This window comes from Salvelinus sp. IW2-2015, linkage group LG20 (genome assembly GCF_002910315.2).
Source record: "Salvelinus sp. IW2-2015 linkage group LG20, ASM291031v2, whole genome shotgun sequence".
Lineage (NCBI taxonomy): Eukaryota > Metazoa > Chordata > Actinopteri > Salmoniformes > Salmonidae > Salvelinus > Salvelinus sp. IW2-2015.
In genome coordinates, this window is record NC_036860.1 from 29,833,177 (window position 1) to 29,854,634 (window position 21,458).

The 21,458-nt window shown below is 43.6% G+C and overlaps 1 protein-coding gene across 1 annotated transcript in view; it reads right to left on the minus strand.

Moving 5' to 3' along the window:
• The window catches only part of LOC111980526 (rho guanine nucleotide exchange factor 12), a 130,563-nt gene that overhangs the window by 58,160 nt on the left and 50,945 nt on the right, over positions 1–21,458 (minus strand). Inside the window, exons 2-8 of the mRNA XM_024011296.2 lie at positions 20,806–20,826; positions 19,133–19,227; positions 12,917–13,015; positions 12,308–12,357; positions 9,726–9,783; positions 9,376–9,581; positions 8,932–9,009 (exon numbers count right to left, since the gene is read on the minus strand). Of these exons, the coding sequence (XP_023867064.1) occupies positions 8,932–9,009; positions 9,376–9,581; positions 9,726–9,783; positions 12,308–12,357; positions 12,917–13,015; positions 19,133–19,227; positions 20,806–20,826 (607 nt within the window). The remainder of the gene's footprint in view (positions 1–8,931; positions 9,010–9,375; positions 9,582–9,725; positions 9,784–12,307; positions 12,358–12,916; positions 13,016–19,132; positions 19,228–20,805; positions 20,827–21,458) is intronic.

Sequence of the window (21,458 nt, forward strand, 5' to 3'; positions counted from 1 at the left end):
GTTTTCCATGAGTCATCCATGAGATGAAAAGTGGAGGGGTCTGAATACTTTTCCGAATGCACTGTATAAGCGTATCTTGTCTGATAAATGAACAAGCCTATGGCAATGGCGCATAGCCAGATAACATACAGTAGGCCAACTCATATTCTGTTCTCCTGAAATAGTATCTTAAACAATCCTCCTGCTCACCTCAAATAAATTTATTTTTTAAAACACTTAATCAACACTCTGCACTTGACCCCCCCCCCCCCATTCATTGACTACAGCTCAGTATTCACCACCATAGTGCCCTCAAAGCTCATCACTAACCTAAGGACCTGGGACGGGCCGCCCCAGGTGGTAAGGGTAGCAACAACACATCTGCCACACTGATCCCTCAACACGGGGCCCTCAGGTGTGTGTGCTTAGTCCCCTCCTGTACTCCCTGTCACCCATGACTGCATGGCCAAGCACGACACCCAACACCATCATTAAGTTTGCAGCCGACGCAACGGTGAGACCTATCACAGACAACGACGAGATAGCCTATAGGGAGGAGGTCAGAGACCTGGAATTGTGGTGCCAGGACAACAACCTCTCCCTCATCGTGATCAAGACAAAGGAAGATGATCGTGGAATACAGGAAAAAGGGGCTGTGGTGGAGCAGGTTGAGGAGCTTCCAGTTCCTGGTGCCACATCACCACCACACTATCATGGTCCAAACACACCAAGACAGTCGTGAAGAGGGTACGACAACACCTGTTCCCCCTCAGAAGACTGAAAGATCCTCAAAAGTATACAGTGCACCATCGAGAGTATCCTGATGGTTGCATCACTGCTGGTATGGCAACTGCTCGGCCAATGTGCTACAGAGGGAGTGCGCTATGCCCAGTACATCACTGGGCCAAGCTTCCTGCCGTCAGGACTTCTATACCAGGCGGGTCAGAGGAAGGCCCTAAAAATTGCCTAAGACTCCAGCCACCTAGTCATAAACTGTTCTCTCTGCTACTGCACAGCAAGCGTACCGGAGCGCTAAGTGTAGTCAAAAAGCTTCTTAACAGCGTCTACCCCAAGCTACACTGCTCCAAAAATAAAAGGAACAACCTGTACAAGCTCAACATCTGTGAATCAACTGTCGGCCATCGGACGAATCAGAGGGTAACAGTTGCCGTAAGTGGCCCCAGACACACTAGATGGCCCAGGGGCCGGAAAGCGGGCGGAAGGCGCGAGAACAGACCAAGTAGCCACCCCCAGCGGCATAGGAAACAGCGGTACCAAGAGAACTCCCAAAAAATAGACACTTCAACACAATTAACCCGTGACCTTCTTGAATTCAACGTCTTAGGAAGCAACACTGATTGACAATAAATTTCACATGCTGTTGTGCAAATGGAATAGACAACAGGTGAAATTATAGGCAATTAGCAAGACACCCCCAATAAAGGAGTGTTCTGCAGGTTGACCACAGACCACTTCTCAGTTCCTATGCTTCCTGGCTGATGTTTTGGTCACTTTTGAATGCTGGCGGTGCTTTCACTCTAGTGGTAGCATGGACGGAGTCTACAACCACACAATGGCTCAGGTTGTGCAGCTCATCCAGGATGGCACATCAATGCGAGCTGTGGCAAGAAGGTTTGCTGTGTCTGTCAGTGTAGTGTCCAGAGCATGGAGCGCTACCAGGAGACAGGCCAGTACATCAGGAGACGTGGAGGAGTCCGTAGGAGGGCAACAAACCAGCAGCAGGACCGCTACTCCGCCTTTGTGCAAGGAGGGAGCACTGCCAGAGCCTGCAAAATGACCTCCAGCAGGCCACAAATGGCATGTGTGTGTCTGCTCAAACGGTCAGAACAGACTCCATGATGGTATTAGAGCCCCGACGTCCACAGGTGGGGGTTGGCTTACAGCCCAACCACGTGCAGACGTTGGCATTTGCCAGAGAACACCAAGATTGTGTAAATTCGCCACTGGCGCCCTGTGCTCTTCACAGATGAAAGCAGGTTCACACTGAGCACATGAGCACATGTGACAGACGTGACAGAGCTGGACGCCGTGGAGAACGTTCTGCTGCCTGGAACATCCTCCAGCATGACCGGTTTGGCGTGGGTCAGTCTGTGTGTGGTGGCATTTCTTTGGGGCTGCACAGCCCTCCATTTGCTCGCCAGATTAGCGCTGACTGCCATTAGGTACCGAGATGAGATCCTCAGACCCCTTGTGAGACCATATGCTGGTGTGCTTGGCCCTGGTTCCTCCTAATGCAAGACAATGCTAGACCTCATGTGGCTGGAGTGTGTCAGCAGTTCCTGGCAAGAGGAAGGCATTTGATGCTATGGACTGCCGCCCCATTCCCCAGACCTGAATCCAATTGAGCACATCTGGACATCATGTCTCGCTCCATCCACCAACGCCACGTTGCACCACAGACTGTCCAGGAGTTGGCGGATGCTTAGTCCAGGTCTGGGAGGAGATCCCTCAGAGACCATCCGCCACCTCATCAGGAGCATGCCCAGGCGTTGTAGGGAGGTCAATACAGGCACGGGAGGCCACACACACTACTGAGCCTCATTTTGACTTGTTTTAAGGACATTACATCAAATTGGATCAGCCTGTAGTTGTTTTCCACTTTAATTTTGAGTGTGACCTCCATGGGTTGATAAATTTGATTTACATTATAATTTTGTGTGATTTTGTTCAGCACATTCAACTATGTAAAGAAAAAAGTATTTAATAAGAATATTTCATTCATTCAGATCTAGGATGTTTATTTTAGTGTCCCTTTATTTTTTTTGAGCAGTGTATAAGACTGCTGAACAGCTAATCAATTGGCACCCTGACTATTTTCTATTAACACCCCCCTTTTTACACTGCTGCTACTCACTGTTTATTATCTATGGCATAGTCACTTTACACCTACCTATATGTACATATTACCTCAATTACCTCAACTAACCTGTACTCCTGCACATTGACTCGGTACCGGAACCCTCTATATAGCCTCTTTATTGTTATTTTAATGGTACTTACATTTTTTTACTTTCGTTTATTTAGTAAGTATTTTTCTTAAAAGGATCGACCCTTTTTTCAATTTTCACCTAAAATGACATACCCCAAATCTAACCGTCTGTAGCTCAGACCTGAAGCAATATGCATATTCTTGATACCATTTGAAAGGAAACAGTTTGTGAAATGCAAAATTAATGTAGAAGAATATAACACATTAGATCTGGTAAAAGATAATACAAAAAATAAAAAACAGCGTTTTCAAAAATATGTTTTGTTCTATCATCTTTGACATGCATGAGAAAGGCCATTATATGACTTAGGACTCTAGGTGCAATTTTGATTTTGAACTAGATGGCAGCAGAATATGTGCAAAGTTTTAGACTATCCAATGACCATTGCATTACAGTTCAAAATGTTGTATCAAGTCTCAGGATCCCAGGAATGTAATAAATTATGTTTAATTAGCTTCCCTACAAAAAAGACACTAACCTTCACACATCTAGATGGGGGGGTGTGGGGTCGAACACAGCAGGGGTTCAAACTGTAGATCCACATAAGCCTACATTTGAATATTAAATGTATTTTATCAAACAAACTATAATACATTGTATCTCTGGACCCTCAGGATGACAAGTCCAGACCAAGATTACTGAATATAAGTATATTATTTACTTCAGAATTGAATGTATCAAACCAGTTGCTGTGATAAGTTTTTGTTGTTGTGCACTCTCCTCAAACAATGGATTTTTTCACTGTAATAGCTACTGTAAATTGGACAGTGCAGTTAGATTAACAAGAATTTAAGCTTTCTGCCCATATAAGACATGTCTATGTCCTGGGAAATTAATTTTTACTTACAACGTCATGCTAATCACATTAGCGCATGTTAGCTCAACCGTCCCGCAGGGGGACACTGATCCTGTAAAGGTTTTAACTCGTATTTTTTCTTAAAATTGCATTGTTGGTTAAGGCTTGTAAGTAAGCATTTCACGGTTGTATTCGGCGCATGTGACAAATAACATTTGAATTGATTTTAGCTCGAGCTGGTGTAATAAGATTCCACCTTCCTCCTAAATATTCCTTTTGCGTGTTTGAAGTGTCGTCGGAGTCATAGCAGATGACATCGTCTATGCACTTACCTGTGTATCTACATCGATTCGCCAAGGTCAATACTTGTAAATTAAAACATTTTGAATTAAACGCTCACCGTTACCTATGGTTGTGCTCTGTACAATGGTTTCTCCTGTAAAAGCTGCGTCATACTGCAGCACACCTTGCGGGCTGCGCCAGAATTATATGGCACGTTATTAAGTGTCAGCCATTTTCCTTAATGCTAGTTAGTGCTAGTTTGACCACCAGAGGGAATCTTTGAGAAGCATTTGACAGTCTTTAATATTGGCTGTAAAAGAATTTAAAACACTTTTTTTAAGAACATAGTATATGAGATTGATTTTAAGAAATGTAGCATTAATTGATAAATATTATGGTGTTTCTGTTACAAGAAAAAAGAAACCCTCAGAAAATATGCGCTGTACAACGTGACCGGTCGGGAGTAGGCTACAGTACTAAGAGTAAAATAATACAATTTCACACCCTAATTGTAGTCTAACCAATACCCAAACGGAGATTCAGTGAAATTAAAATCTCATTGATTTATCAAGACCAGTTGCCATGCTGTCCCAGAGCGAGTGTGAAAAGGTGCTGAAATAGTTGACCACACGCGGTAGGCTATTTCTTCAAATCCTACGCTATATTCCACACGTTACTCTCTCTCTCTCTCGCACACACACTTGCTGTCTTGACCTCTGAATGCTCGCTATGAAAAGCCAACTGGCATTTACTTCTAATGTGCCGGTTGCACCATCTATAACCACTGTTTATTTATTTGACCCTGCTGGTCATCTATGAATGTTTGAACAGCTGTAAAAATGATCTAGCCTTCATGGCCATGTACTCTTATAATCCACCCAACCTGTTTGGATTTAAGTATAACTTTTGCATGACTGACGCCTTTAGTGAGAGTTCTAATGCTTTAATATTTAATAATTTCTTGCCTGTGAATTCATATTCTTTATAATAAGGCCCATGTGCGCCATGCGGCCGTGCTAACGGGGAAGAGGGATGGAGCCGGGCCTCCGGCGCAACCCAAGGCACATGGCAGTCGGGATCGGAGCTCGTGTGAGAGCCGAAGCCACCCTCCCGACCCAGAACACCACGCGAGGAAGGGAGAAGCGGAGGGTGTTGGCCCCCTACCCAGTCCTCAGAGTCATAGATACGCCCCGTTTATCCGTGCTTCTTGTGTCTGTTTCGCTTGATTGCCCTCCGATCTGTACTTTTTCGATGCCCTCGGACCTGCAACTGTCTTTCTACGGTTTATATACACGTTGAAGTCTGAAGTTTACATACACTTAGTGTTGGAGTCATTAATTCGTTTGTCAATAGGGGGGGCCTGTTTCTTTCAGCGCCCCCCTTTTGGACAAAAATCGTGCCGACAAATGCCCTGGCCTCGTACTCTTTTCTAGATCATAACGGAATATGCATAATTATTGCTATTGGATAGAAAAACACTCTCAAGTTTCTAGAAACTGTTGAATTATATCTGTGAGTAAAACAGAACTCATTTTGCAGCAAACTTCCATACAGGAAGTGAAAAATCTGAAAACGAGCTCTGTTTCAGGGCCTGCCTATTCGACTGGCTTTTATTTATCGATATGCATGCACTTCATACGCCTCCCACTAGATGTCAACAGCAGTGGAAGGTGGGGGTGTCTAGCTTGTATTGAGGCCGAACAAGAGCTTTTGGAGTTGACAGTCCGAATTTTCTTTTGTCTTCGAAGGCGAAGGCTCGACATTTGTCTTTCTGAAAGCGTTCGGTTTACAACGGCGAATTCTCCGGCTCTGATTTTATTTTGATACATCATGATAATAACATCATAAAGTAGGTTTTTTCAACCGAGTTTTATCAGTTTATTTCAACGTTTATTGGACTTTTGGAGTTTTCCGTTCTTTGCGTCAAGAGAGGATGGGAATGTTAGCAACCTTGGCTAGCATTGTGGCGCGAATTCACAGAAGAAATGGATTCTAAAAACCAAACAACGATTATTCTGGACCAAGGACTCCTTGTCACAACATTCTGATGGAAGCTCAGCAAAAGTAAGAAAACAATTTATGAGTTATTTCGTATTTCTGTGTTAAAATGTTGACTCCTATTCTCCGCCGTTTTGTGAGCGCTGTCTCACAATAACGCAAGCTGTATTTATTGGTAAAGTTATTTTTTAAATCTAACACAGCGGTTGCATTAAGAACCAGTTGATCTTTCATTGCCATAGCAACCAGTATTTTTATGTAAGTTTATGCATGAGTTCGTTTGGTCAGATTAGGTGAGTGTCAAAATATCTTTGGAATTCTGGTGAATCGATGCTACGTATTCACCGATGTATAATCAGATTTGTAGCTCTAAATTGCACATTTTCGAACAAAAACATAATTTGGTATTTGTATAACATGATGTTTATAAGACTGTCAAGGTTAGTGATTAAATTTCATCGTCTATTGTCGTTTTGTGGCAACGCATATTTTTTGCGGGGAGTAACAGGATGCACCGGAGCTCAATTTCGAGTCTCATAGCAAAGGGTCTGAATACTTAGGTAAATAAGGTATTTCTGGTTTTTATAATCATTTGTAAAAACGTCTAAAAAATAGTTTTTGCTTTGTCATTATGGGGTGTTGTTTGTAGATTGATGAGGGGGAAAAAACGATTTAATACATTTTAGAATAAGTCTGTAACGTAACAAAATGTTGTAAAAGTGAAGGGGTCTGAATAATTTGCSAATGCACTGTAAGTCCCGTGTCATTATTTTATATTATATGATTTCACAGTAAGAAGAATATAACTGAACTTAGCTGAATAAAATAAAAGAGGATATTCTTCCTATTCAGGAGCAAGTCTGCATATGAAGTGGCTACCTTGAGCAWAAAAGTGATCATTTGAAACAGGTCCTATATGCTAGATTTRGAATTATTTGGCAACTTTAGTTGTGAATGATATAAACCTTAGAAATCAAAACATATATGGGCTGCATGATGCGACTGTAGGCTATTAATGATTTGAAAAAGTCACAAAAAAAGCTTGCACTATGTTCCTTGCCTCAGGCTGCAAACACTGTTCTCTTATCAAGTGATACTATTTTCACCCATCAGACTATTCTCAATTTAATCTTGTCTTTATTAATACTGTATGTAGAAATGGGCAGGACATTCATATGCACTCGAATAGCGAATGGAGGCCGCTTTCCTGCCAGTTAGTTTTTCCATGCTGGGTAGGCTACTCATGTTATTTCACTACATRTATCAACCACTGTTTGAGGAGCATGTAGCCTCTCGCTACGTGACGGGTGATATTCCTCCCAAACTCTGTTTGTCATGGGCTCTCCAACCCTGTTCCTGCAGCTACCCTGTGCTGAATTTGGSAAACCAAGTGAAATATGATCRGGAACATTGATAGTAACATGTTTTCACAAGGAAACATATTTAATTCAACTGTTGACAGCCCCTCTCTCTGCATGSTCGAGAAAGGAATGAAGGAGAGAGAGATGGAAACGCATGGTGTTCAGATATTCTGTAGCTAAAGGTAATGTGTCATCCTGTATGAGAAAAAAAAACTATTACTAGGCTATTCAAAATCAAATACAAATTCACTATAAATGTAGGCTAACTCTTTAAGCGAGTTGGGTACTACCAATGCATGTCCAGAGGGCATTAGAGGAGATTACCGTGACAGTCACATGTGGCTTAGTTGGTAAAGCATGGTGCTTGCAATGTCAGGGTTGTGGGTTTGATTCCCATGAGGGACCAGCAGATGCTGGATAAGAGCGTCTGCTAAATGTCAAAAAATGTAAATGTATAGTGGTAATAAGGTCACCGCAACAACCCTAGGTGAGTCTAAGGCTTAAGAGGGTGTGAACAAAGCTAAATGGGCATAAACAAAGAGCAGCACTATAGCTGTTCAATGTGAAAGGTTATCTTTATTATACAACAATAGACAATTTAATACTGTTAATGGTTTGCCTAGTGGGGGAAGTATTCCTTCTCTAAATATATGTTTCCCAAGGATTCATGTAGAGCAAGCGTAAAAATCGGAGCAAAATGTTTGAATGCCTTTTTCTCCAAAATGGGATTACAAATGTATAMATTTTTAAAGCAGCATAACTTCCCCAATTTCACATTTTGGAACATAAGACTGAAGAGAGATGGGGGCGGTCACATGGCGTTCAAGGAAACTCAGTGAGTATTCTATGCTAMACTGGAATGATGCCACTGCTGTGGATGGTGCTAGGAACTGAATCGTGCTGTAAATTAACATAATGAATAAGCARCAACATGCGCAATGACATCATTAAGCGTTTGATGACAATTTAATGTGTGAATGATATTTATTTAATCTGGGTCTGAATTTGGGCTCCTGAGTGGCGCAGCGGTCTAAGGCACTGCATCTCAGTGCTAGAGGCATCACTACAGACCCTGGTTTGATCCCGGGCTGTATCACAACTGGCCGTGATCGAGAGTCCCATAGTGCGGCRCACATTGKCCCAGCGTCGTCCGGGTTAGGTGAGGGTTTGGCCAGGGTAGGCCGTCATTGTAAAATAAGAATTTGTTCTTTAACTGACTTGCCTAGTTAAATAAAGGTAAAAWAATWAAATAGAAATCATATAGTATCATAGATGTACAGGGCAGACCTCATCCTAGATCAGCAGTCCTACTCTGAGATGCTTTATGAACATGGCTCTAGGTCCTATGAACCTAACTATATRAAAAAAACGGTCAATTCCAAAGAATACTCGGAATTTGAATTATCTCATTCAAATCAAAGATTAAAAGTTCGACTAGATGACTGTCTCATCTCCTCATGTAGAAAACGTCAGAGTATGGAGATACTATGTGTGTGTGACTTGCCTGTATGTCCTGCTGCTCCTTGGACAGCATCTTCTGTAAGATGTCCACGTTCTGGCTGTGTACAGAGTTATTCTCCTCCTTAGGGACCAACCAAAATGAAGAAAAACAGAAATTATAAGAGTGTTTGCTTCCGGACAGGACAGCGACAAGTGCAGCAGAGGGAGAGTGACAGCTTTATGAAAAAATTGAGGAAACTAGTGAGAGAAGCGTGAGAATACAGATCCAATTAGAAAGTGAAAGAGGTAGAGTGAGTGGGGGTGGGTGGGTGGAGGACGGGGGGATGGGGAGGGGTGAAGAAGGGATGTGGAACTGTGGAGGCCGAGAAAGAGAGACAGAGAGAGAGAGAACTAAAGAGAAACACTTCTGAAATGGCACCCTACTCTATATAGTGAAAAGGATGCCACTTCAGTTGCAGCCACAGAGCAAGGTGGCTGTCGATCGTACCCAGAGGGGCAGCGGGGAGATGATGTGGTCCTGGGGACTGGTGGAGGTGGAGCAGCGCTGCCCTGTTCCCCCCATTGTTCCTGGAGAGTGGGGTGAGGAGAGGGACGACGACAGGACCCCTGGGTCTCCACCCTCGCCCTCTGACAGGGGGATTTGGGCCAGTCCCGGGGGCCTCCCCAGCACTGTGAGGGCCACATAGGAGCCCGCTGACACAGAGAGACAAGAGAGTTCGGTTACATTATAAGCAGTTCAAGCAGTACTTGTTAGCTTTAAGAAAGTGTGTCTCTTGAAGAGCCTGTGATTTTTCATGTCTATGAACAATTAGATATAAAACTGCATCTTTGACTTACATTTGATTAACTTTACGACTTCGACATGGTTTGAATGTGTTACTAAGCTCCCGTTAACCTGCAACAAAAACAGAACATCTGCTATATGTCACAACATCAATCAAATGAAATACAACACTTTCTATGGGAGGACTATGCATTCTGTCCCAGATTAGATGCCCCATATTAGTTAATGGGTACATTCAACAGGAGCAGGCGTACATAACTCTTTCCATGCCAAGAAACACCTTCTTTCTTTCTAAATGTTCARTAATTTTAAATTGGCATTTTAGTCATTTAGCAGACACTCTTATCCAGAGCGACTTATAGGAGCAATTAGGCTTAAGTGCTTTGCTCAAGGTAACATCAACAGATTTTCCCCTAGTTGGCTCAGAGATTCGAACGGAAAGGTGAACGGAAAGGCTCTGGAGCAACGAACCGCCCTTGCTGTCTCTGCCTGGCCGGTTCCCCGGTGCTCTTTCATGCCGTCCCTAGGAGGGGTGCGTCACTTGAGTGGGTTGAGTCACTGACGTGATCTTCCTGTCTGGGTTGGCGCCCCCCCTCCTTGGTTGTGCCGTGGCGGAGATCTTTGTGGGCTATACTCGCCTTGTCTCAGGATGGTAAGTTGGGTGGTTGAAGATATCCCTCTAGTGGTGTGGGGGCTGTGCTTTGGCAAAGTGGGTGGGGTTATATTCTCCTGTTTGGCCCTGTCCGGGGGTATCATTGGATGGGGCCACAGTGTCTCCTGACCCCTCCGTCTCAGCCTCCAGTATTTATGCTGCAGTAGTTTATGTGTCGGGGGCTAGGGTCAGTTTGTTATATCTGAGTACTTCTCCTGTCTTATCCGGTGTCCTGTGTGAATTTAAGTATGTTCTCTCTAATTTCTCTCTTCTCTCTTTCTTTCCCTCTCTCGGAGGACCTGAGCCCTAGGACCATGCCTCAGGACTACCTGGCATGATGACTCCTTCTGTCCCCAGTCCACCTGGCCGTGCTGCTGCTCCAGTTTCAACTGTTCTGCCTGCGCGATATGAACCCTGACCTGTTCACCGGACGTGCTACCTGTCCCAGACCTGCTGTTTCAACTCTCTAGAGACCGCAGGAGCGGTAGAGATACTCTTAATGATCGGCTATGAAAAGCCAACTGACATTTACTCCTGAGGTGCTGACTTGCTGCACCCTCGACAACTACTGTGATTATTATTATTTCACCATGCTGGTAATTTATGAACATTTGAACATCTTGGCCATGTTCTGTTATAATCTCCACCCGGCACAGCCAGAAGAGGACTGGCCACCCCTCATAGCCTGGTTCCTGTCTAGGTTTCTTCCTAGGTTTTGGCCTTTCTAGGGAGTTTTTCCTAGCCACCGTGCTTCTACACCTGCATTGCTTGCTGTTTGGGGTTTTAGGCTGGGTTTCTGTACAGCACTTTGAGATATCAGCTGATGTAAGAAGGGCTATATAAATACATTTGATTTGATTCGAACCAGCTACCTTTCGGTAAACTGGCCCAACCTGCAGCACTACCTGCTCATTCAAGTGTAAACATCCATACATGACTAAGTGAAGATTTTACTTAAAGGAAAGCTGTACCTATAGACYTCTATTCATAGCAGAAACGCTAATTAACAATGTCTCGCAAAACTACCTTCAACTTCTTTAAACTGAACACAGAGACATAAAAATGGTATCAATGAGTTAATCTGACTCTGGGTAAGTAGAAAAATGGCTTGATTGCCAAAGTCTCACACTAACCCATTAGGAGAAAGTTGGGATTCCCCCTCACAGACTAACAATAMATTTTCTGCACTGACACTACGCACAGCATGAAGGCATCATGCCCTTTCCAATGACATTGGAATACATTKCCATGTTATGGTGTAGCTCCTCATCAACCCAGTAGGGGGCAGAGTGGGAAAGTATGCAGGGGGCCTAATCCATGACCCACGACCTACCATTGTACCCTGCAGGGTTCTCTTGTCTGAGGCGGAATGAAGTTGCCCCAACACACTGATCTTGGGTCAGTTTAGCATTTTCCATACTAATGGTTAAGTTTAGGGGACACTGATCCTAGATCTGTACCTAGGGGAAACTTCACCCTGATCGGTCTCTGTCTAAGAGACAGTGGCAGAATGAAGTTCCCCCTTCACACTGATCTAAGTTCGGTTTAGCATTTTGGTTTAAATGCATAAGGTAAGATTTTGGAAAGATAACCCTTAGATCTAGGATCAGTTTATCTCGGACAATAATAAAATTATTGTGGAATTGCGTCAGATGCTTAATTAAGTTCTGGGGGGAGACATGTTAGAAAATGTACTAACTAATGACACTAGCGAAGTCTCCACCCCTCTAAACAAAAACTCTCAGCAAGTTTCGGGCAAGTCTATGGGCCAAATAGAACCTGCGAAATTGTGATTTGTCCAAAATGATCAGACACGAAAAATCWGTGTACCGGAACAAAGTTCCTCGTTAGTTGTCCCATCCTACAGTCTATTGACAGATGCTACTACATGCACTACATTACATGCATCTGTCAATTAAAGATTAGGCCCAGGGTAATGTCTAGGAAGAGTGTAATGGGCCCCAGAGAGGGAATGAGCCTCACCTTGATGATCCTATCACCCGTCTGGACGCCTGCTCGCATGGCAGAGCCATCTGCAGAAGAAGACAGTACAGGACAGGACACGTAATGGGAATGAGAATTATAAAAGGTTAGCGATATTACTGTATCCAACTGTGTAATGACACATTCAGAGATAAATCCAATACATTGTATTGTTGCCTTGGATATCAAGACTATATGATGTAGAATATATATTAATATTCTGCTCCCAATCAAACATGTTGATCTAACGTCAMAGGTTTACACCCCCAAGATATGTACTTACATTTCCTTAAAACATTATATGTATTATACATTTTTATATGGGTGGCCTTAGTGGGAATGGAACCAGCTACCCTAGGGTTGCAAGCACCATGCTTTACCAATTAAAGGAATACTTCGGGATTATTGGCAATGAGGGCCGTTATCTACTTCCCCAGAGTCAGATGAACTTGTGGATACCATTTATGTCTCTGTGTCCAGAATGAAGGAAGTTRGAGGTAGTTTCTCGAGGGCCAATGCTAACTAGCGTTAGCGCAATGGGTATCATCATCATTTCCTTGACTACAGCACAGGAAGGTGTAGATTAGAATAGGATGGAAAAGGCCTTACCCTCTTTGACCAGCTGCACAAATACAGGGTTGTCTCCGCTCACCGTCARCCCAAAGCCGTTCTCATCTTTCTGAATGATCACACAACGCTGGACAAGCCCTACACAGACAGACAGACAGAAGAGAAAGATATGGTCCAATTTGTAAGTCGCTCTGGATAAGAGCGTCTGCTAAATGACTTAAATGTAAATGTAAATGTAAATGTGGGTTACACACCATCACAACACAACTCACGGGTTGGCACAGTGAGAGGAAACRAGGCTGGCGATGTGGGACACGGTGTGTGTGACGGGGCATAATACGCACTGTGTGTCTGCTTGGTGGCGGAGGTACTCTTTCAATAGCTCAGCTCTGTATTTATTGCTAGTAGTTTTTATAAAATGTTGACGAGGCCTGACAAATTGCTTTTGAAGCTTCTATTGAGTGGCAGCAATGAATGATTGATACCCGTTTTCAAATACTTAATACGCCCCAGTTATTATAGCACTTCACTCTCTTCTTCAAAAGCCTTTAACACATGGATGCATTTTGAAAARTGCTTATTGTTGTTAAAGGGATAGTTCAGCTAAATTGCATATTAGATATTTTTCCCTGAACTTGAAAGCAGTCTATGCACAAGGACAGAATAACACAAATGTGTGGATTGCAGTCACTCATTGTCCATAGACTGCTTTAAGGTAAGGAAACAAATATCTAATCAAATTTGCTGAACTATCCCTTTAATATCAGTAGGATGCCAAGATAGGCTGTTATGAATAATGGCATAACACATGATCCTCTAAGAACCCAGTTTGACACTCATATAAGGACACATTGTTTGGGGAACATTGATATAAGTGACAACAACACCCCCTGTCATGTTTGCTTGTCATGTTTGCTTGAACACAGAGTTGTTTGAGTTGCATTTTATCTCCGCAGCCAAGAGGAGGACGTCAAAAAATGTGGTGGGTGACCACGCCATTCGCCACAGACACCATCTAAGCCCCCCCCCCCCTTTGAACCAGAAAAMCCCCTGCTATAATAGCATTTTCTAGCCAAGAACCAAAGTAAATTCACATTTCAAATTCACAAGTCCCCCAGTTAGCATGAATTAAATGTCATGCCCAAATCACAGTTATTGGGCTACACAATCCCTTTCAGATATGAGCTGGACATGAAATTGAAAGCATGCCAACTGGGCGACATTGACATACATTGGTTTTTGGTTACAAAATGCTAACATTAACGGTCGGTGGCAGTAGCTAGCTTAATGACAGCAAAGCATGTAAATAAATAGGTAATTTGGCAAAACTTCCCCTTTAACATTTTAGAGTGAAATGTATTTTCAGGCCTAAATAGGAGTCTTCATACATTGACTTAAACAGGTGCATTTTTACTCCCTCAAACCCTCCTGGTAGCGTTCCTTCATCAACCCAAACATCTTCCTTCACGCTACTCTGGCCAGGTAACACTAAAACATCCAGACAATGTTTGTCAAACACTGTGGGAAAGTTCACTGCCAGGGCAATAAAAGGCAAGGCTGAGTGTAATCAAAATAAAATAAACTGAGAACAAAGGAGGTGTAGGACTCGTGTTAGGGCGTGAGTGAATGACAGGGGGACACATGGCAGAAGGACTGGGAACTTCACCACACAAAACAGTCACCACACACTAACGGGGTATATCTAAACAGGGGAGCAAAATGTCCACTTTTACTTGCCTCCCTTAGTTTGCACTGAATTTAACAGATTGGATAAGTGATAGGTGAAATGTGAAAAAAGCCTAGTCCTGGTGAATCTGGCTTTCACCTGTCCACTGGCCAGTTACCGCATGTCAGATGAAGGAAATTACAGGAAAAGGAAAGGAGGTCATTTAAAAGACTATTGAAACACAGCCGTTTAGACCATCTTACCACAGGACTCGGAGGGGATTCCCTCAGCTACTACACAGCCAGTCTGCTGCACAAGGCACGTCTAGTACAACACGACAGACAGTACACATGGTAAAGTAACACAACCAGGACACACAGAGGGGAATAAAACACCAAAAGCCAAGAAAATCAAAAAGGAAACATTGGGAGGGAGGCGAAAATAAACAATGACAGAAAAAAAGACACTTCCCCAGTGTGACTATGCACCTTACAGTCCGAATTTCTTTGCAAATAGTACTTGTTTTTGATAACACACCCTTGAAAACAAACAAAACTGAAATAGTAACTGAGGGTATGAATGTTAAAAAAGATTAGCAATATTCAAAAGAATAATGATTCTGAGGAAGGCCTAAAATGGCGCTCATACAAAGAAAAACGAAGGCATAAAGATAAATGTTTCTCAACCTTTTTTGTACCCGTTTTTCCCTCATTGCGGGACAGCTTACATTAAAACTAGCTCTGTATAACTGACCAGATTCGATTCTCAGGGACCGTTCAGCACCATACCATGGACCGGTGGTTGAGAAACACTGATATATACTATATATTGTTAGGCTTAAATGGCATGCTTCTATTATTCCCTAGACCTACAAGTAACAGTCACAATACACTAACAACCTTCTGTGGTACCAGACCATTCAGAATATCAGAATATATTTTTACATCAACGGCGAATTAAAGCGTAAATACAATTCAGACCTGGAACCTTAGTGTAGTGGACACCATACCACTTCTCTGTTTAGTCCAATTTCTCAGTGAGAAGAACAGTGTTCAAAGCGACAACGCCCAGTACTGAGGATACATTTACACTACAAACAGCTTTGACTAGGAAACATGCTGTCACCAGGGCATTGAATAGTCACTCCAAGAAAGTCTTTCACATAGTCTAGCAAGAGAGGGAGTTTGGTGCTGCGTTTGTCTGTAGAGCAGACTACCTCATCACATGACTAGGGCTCAAAGTGCACTTTCAACCTCAAACTCCAGCAGCCGTGACTGTGGGCGTCTTTCATCCTCAGACTCCAGCAGCAGTGACGTGTGTACGTGTGTGCATGTATTACTGTGACTGTGCGTGCGTATATGTGTGTGTGAGAGAATGTGTGTGTTTCATTTTGCTGCTGCTGGCATTTCCCCAGCCTAACAGAAGATAAGCATCAGCCTGGTGCTGCGTGTTTATCTGTCTGTCAGCTGGGGAGCCACGGCGCTCCCAATACACCCCCCACCCCAGACCAAACATTAGCTCCTAGTCTCTAGAGTGGAGCTTTAATACCAGGGTCATATTCATTAACAGTCTCGGACCCTAGGCAACCTGAACCCTAGCCAAATGGTACACTGTGGGAGGCAATAAGAATCTCGTTTTTGTTGCGAAACATTTTCAGTTGAAAAACWGTTTGCTACAGAAAACATAAATGTACCTTTCTTATTGGACAAGGTAGTCCAACCCCGCTTTGGTTTGTTTTCTTCAGTTTGGTGTCTAGTGAATAGACACTGGTATTRCACTGGCGCTACAGCAGCCACCTAGGCTACAGCATGTCACCGCAGCACTTTCTCATATTGAGACACTGCATAATTAACATTCCATTATCTAATGTGAGATAGTGAGAGAATTGACGTGCTACCTACCGCAGGATCAATGACAAGTTTACAGACCGAAAGGGGACGATAACAAATGATTGGCTTCAGCATGCATTGATGTCAATGGGAGACTAAAGGCCTTTCAAGATGATTAGATACAGGGACTCCGATAATATACAGGAACGATACATTTTAGTCTGAAACGATTCGGTGCGATTCGGTTTGATTAGAGGAACGAATCAATGCGATTCGGTTTGACGCGATACAATTCAATGCACTAACATTTGTTGCATAAACACATTAATTTTCCATTCTGCTGCTGATGGAGCTCATGACCTGGGCCTCTCTGACCTGGATCTGTCTGAGCTGACGTGTGTGTTTGTGTGTGTAAATTATATACACCTTCCTTATATTGAGTTGCACACCCATTTGTCCTCAGAACAGCCTCAATTCATCGGGGCATGGACTCTACAAGGTGTCGAAAGTGTTCCACAGGGATGCTGGCCCGTGCTGACTCCAATGCTTCCCACAGTTGTGTAAAGTAGGCTGGATCTCCTTTGGGTGGTGGACCGTTCCTGATACACACGGGAAAATGTTGAAAAACCCAGCAGTTCTTGACACGCCTGGCACCTACTACCATACTCCGTTCAAAGACACACAAATATTGTCTTGCCCATTAACCCTCTGAATGGCTTTAAAATCCTTCTTTAACCTGTTTCCTCCCCTTAATCTACACTGATTGAAGTGAATTTAACAGGTGACATCAATAAGGGATCATAGCTTTCACCTGGTCCGTATATGTCATCGAAAGTGCAGGTGTTCCTAATGTTGTGTGCACTCAGTGTATGTCTATGTTGTATTTAGGCACCTGAGCTGAGAAAAAAGGTAAAGTGGGCATCTACCACTCCACTATCAGTTAGGGAGGGGGCATTGTTTGCTTTTGTCCCTCCCCCTACAGCTTTCGAGGAACGGGACACGGACACTTACAAGAAAGCCCTCTACGACATCCGACGAGCCATCAAACATGGAAAAGGTCAATATCGGACTAAGATAGAATTCTACTACACCGGCTCCGAAGCTTGTCGGATGTGGCAGGGTTTTCAGACTATTATGGACTACAAAGGGAAACTCAGCCATGAGTTGCCCAGTGACGCAAACCTCCCAGACGAGCTGAATGCCTTCTATTTCTCGCTTCGAGGCAAACAACTGTGTGATCGCTCTCTCCGTGGCTGATGTGATTCTCAGAGCATGCACACACCCTCTGGTAAGTGTCTACACAGACATTTTSAACATCTCCTTTTCCCAGTCTGTAATCTTCCAACATGTTTCAAGCAGACCACATGTTCCAAGAACCTGCCTAAATGACTATTGTCCCGTAGCACTCACATCTGCAACCATGAAATGCTTTGAAAGGCTGGTCATGGCACACATCAACACCATCATCCCCGACATCCTGGACCCAATCCAATTCGCATACCGCACTAACAGATCCACAGACGACGCAATCTCTATTGCACTCCACACTGCTGTCTCCCACCTGGACAAGAGGAATATCTATGTGAGAATGCTGTTCATTGACTACAGCTCAGCGTTTAACACCATAGTCCCCTCCAAGCTCATCACCAAGCTCGGAACCCTGGGACTGAACACCTCCCTCTGCAACTGGATCCTGGACTTTCTGACGGCCGGCCCCAGGTGGTGACTGTTGGTAACAACACATCTGCCACACTGATCATCAACACAGGGGCCCTTCAGGGGTGTGTGCTTAGTMTACTCCTGTACTCCCTGTTCACCCACGACCGTGTGGACACGCAGCACCATCAAGTTTTCTGATGTCACTACGGTGGTAGGTCTGATCACCGACAACGAGAGACCTGGCAGTGTGGTGCCAGGACAACAACCTCTCCCTCAACTTCAGCAAGACAAAGGAGTTGATCGTGGACTACAGGAAGCGGAGGGGCGAGCAGGCGCCCATCCACATCGACAGGGCTGTAGTGGAGAAGGTCAATAGCTTAAAAAAAAATGTTTTTATATTATTATTATTGTATTTAWTTTTTGTACTTTTTACCCCTTTTTCTCACCAAGTTCGTGATATCCAATTGGTAGTTACAGTAATGTCCCATCGCTGCAACTCCCATACGGACTAGGAAAAGGCGAAGGTCAAGAGCCATGCATCCTCCGAAACACGACTCTGCCAAGCCGCACTGCTTATTGACACACTGTTCGCTTAACCCGGAAGCCAGCCGCACCGATSTGTCAGAGGAAACACTGTCCAACTGGTGACCGTTTCAGCGTGCATGCACCCGGCCCACCATAGGAGTCGCTAGAGCGCGAAGGGACATGGACATCCCGGCCGGACAAACCCTCCCCTAACCCGGACGACGCTGGGCCAAATTGTGCGCCGCCTCATGGGTCTCCCGGTCGCGGCCGGCTGCAATACAGCCCGGGATCGAACTGGGATCTGTAGTGACGCCTCTAGCACTGCGATGCAGTGCCTTAGACCACAGCGCCACTCGGGAGGCCCAGATCCTCAAAGTTACATGCATACAGCTGCACCATTGAGAGCATCTTGACTGGCTGCATCACCGCTTGGTATGGGTTCTGCACCGTCCTCGATTGCAAGGCACTACAGAGGGTGTTGCAGACGGCCCAGTATATATCACTGGGGCTGAGCTCCCTGCCATCCAGAAACTCCATGCAGTGTYAGAGGAAGGCCCAGAWTATTGGCACACTTACCTGTAGGGTCAAACTCATGCAGAGGTGGGACTGTGTTTTTGTCACTTTTGGGTTTCTTGTCTGGGGGGTGGTCCTTGCTGAGAATGCTAAGGGTCCTGGGTACACAAAAATACAGATGGCATGGTGAGTAACACACACACACACACACACAGACAGACAGACAGACACATACACAAACACAAACACAGGAAGAACAGACTTGACACATCAGTCTAGACACATGACAGCTATCATCCAGAAAGTGAGGTCAGTACAGGTGCTTTAAAGCTGGGACCGAGAGATTGAAAAACAGCTTCTATCTCAAGAACATCAGACAGTTAAATAGCCATCACTAGCCGGCCTCCACCCAGTACCGTGCCCTGAACTTAGTCACTGTCACTAGCCGGCTACCACCCGGTTACTCATCCCTGCACCTTAGAGGCTGCTGCTCTATGTACATAGACATGGAACACTGGTCACTTTAATAATGGAACACTGGTCACTTTAATAATGGAACACTGGTCACTAATAATGTTTACGTACTGTTTTAACCATTTCATATGTATATACTGTATTCTAGTACATACACTATTCTATCCATGTATTCTTCACATACTGTATACTATATATTCTGTCCATAATGGCAGTACAGTACACATCACACATGTTCAAAGGTTTGGGGTCACCCAGAAATGTCTTTGTTTTTGAAAGAAAAGCATATTTTTTGTCCATTAAAATAACATAAAATTGATCAGAAATACAGTGTAGACATGGTTGTAAATGAATATTGTAGCTGGAAACGGCTGATTGTAATGAAATATCTACAGAGGCCCATTATCAGCAACTATCACTCCTGTATTCCAAAGGCACGTTGTGTTAGCTAATCCAAGTTTATCATTTTAAAAGGCTATTTCATCATTAGAAAACCTTTTGCAATTATGTTAGCACAGCTGAAAACAGTTGTTCTGATTAAAGAAGCAATAAAACTGGCCTTCTTTAGACTAGTTGAGTATCTGGAGCATCHGCATTTGTGGGTTCGATTACAGGCTCAAAATGGCCAGAAACATCAGTCATTTCTTCTGAAACCCGTCAGTCTATTCTTCTTCTGAGAAATGAAGGCTATTCTATGCGATAAATTGCTAAGGAGCTGAAGATCTCGTACAACTCTGTGTACTACTCCCTTCACAGAACAGCGCAAACTGGCTCTAACCAGAATAGAAAGAGTAGTGGGTGGCCCCGGTGCACAACTGAGCAAGARGACAAGTACATTAGAGTGTCTAGTTTGAAAAACAGATGCCTCACAAGTCCTCAACTGGCAGTTTCATTAAATAGTACCCGCATCTGATGTTTCCAGCTACAGCTATTTATTTATTTATACTCCGGACTCCGATATTGCTCGCCCTAATATTTCTAAATTCCATTCTAAACACATTAAGTGTAATCTTAACATGCTGAACAGAGTGTAAGGCGGTATGTGGTCCTAAAGCCTAATCACATCGGGATTAATCCACTCAAATACAGGGCTGCATCTAATAAGGTTCCATTGCGGACACATACCAGGTGTCCCAACTCTTGGGGGCATATGRTTTATTTTGTGGTAAGACGTTCTAGTTATACAGAGATATTCATCTGGATGTCACGATTGCAGTCCTTAGTGATGGACAATGTGGAGAAATATTAATGAAACAACTTACCTGGTTGCTTTTTTGGGAACCCTGCGAAAACAAAGTTGAGAAAGGATTAGAAACTATTATACTACTCTTTGTCATTGGTGAAGTCCTGTTCTAATTCTATATTGTGATGCCTATTCAGATTMTTTTTCTAGACAGGATATTTTTCGCCAACTGTATGAAGACTCCTTGGGCCTGTAGAATTTTGACATCTGTGAGGTACAGAAGTGTTAAGTCAAGCAACAACTGATTAAGCCTGTACCTGGACTAAAACATGTTCAATAGAGAATTTATTAAAATTGTTTTTTAGTCCAGGAAAAGGCTCAATCCGGGTTTGAGAAACCGACCCAACGTTCACCCTGACATTCTTAATTCGCTACCACATGTGACTATATTCTACAACTTTTTATTGCCATTGCATGCTACGTCATGCTACGTGTTCTACGTTTAGAACACCTAGTCATTCAAGGGTTTTTCTTTATTTAAGCCAAGAGAAACAACATTCCATCATTACTTTAAGGCATGAAGGTCAGTCAATAAGGAACATTTCAAGAACTTTTAAAGTTTCTTCAAGTACAGTCACAAAAACCATCAAGCGCTATGATGAAACTGTCTCTCATGAGGACCGCCACAGGAATGGAAGACGCCGAGTTACCTCTGCTACAGAGGATAAGTTC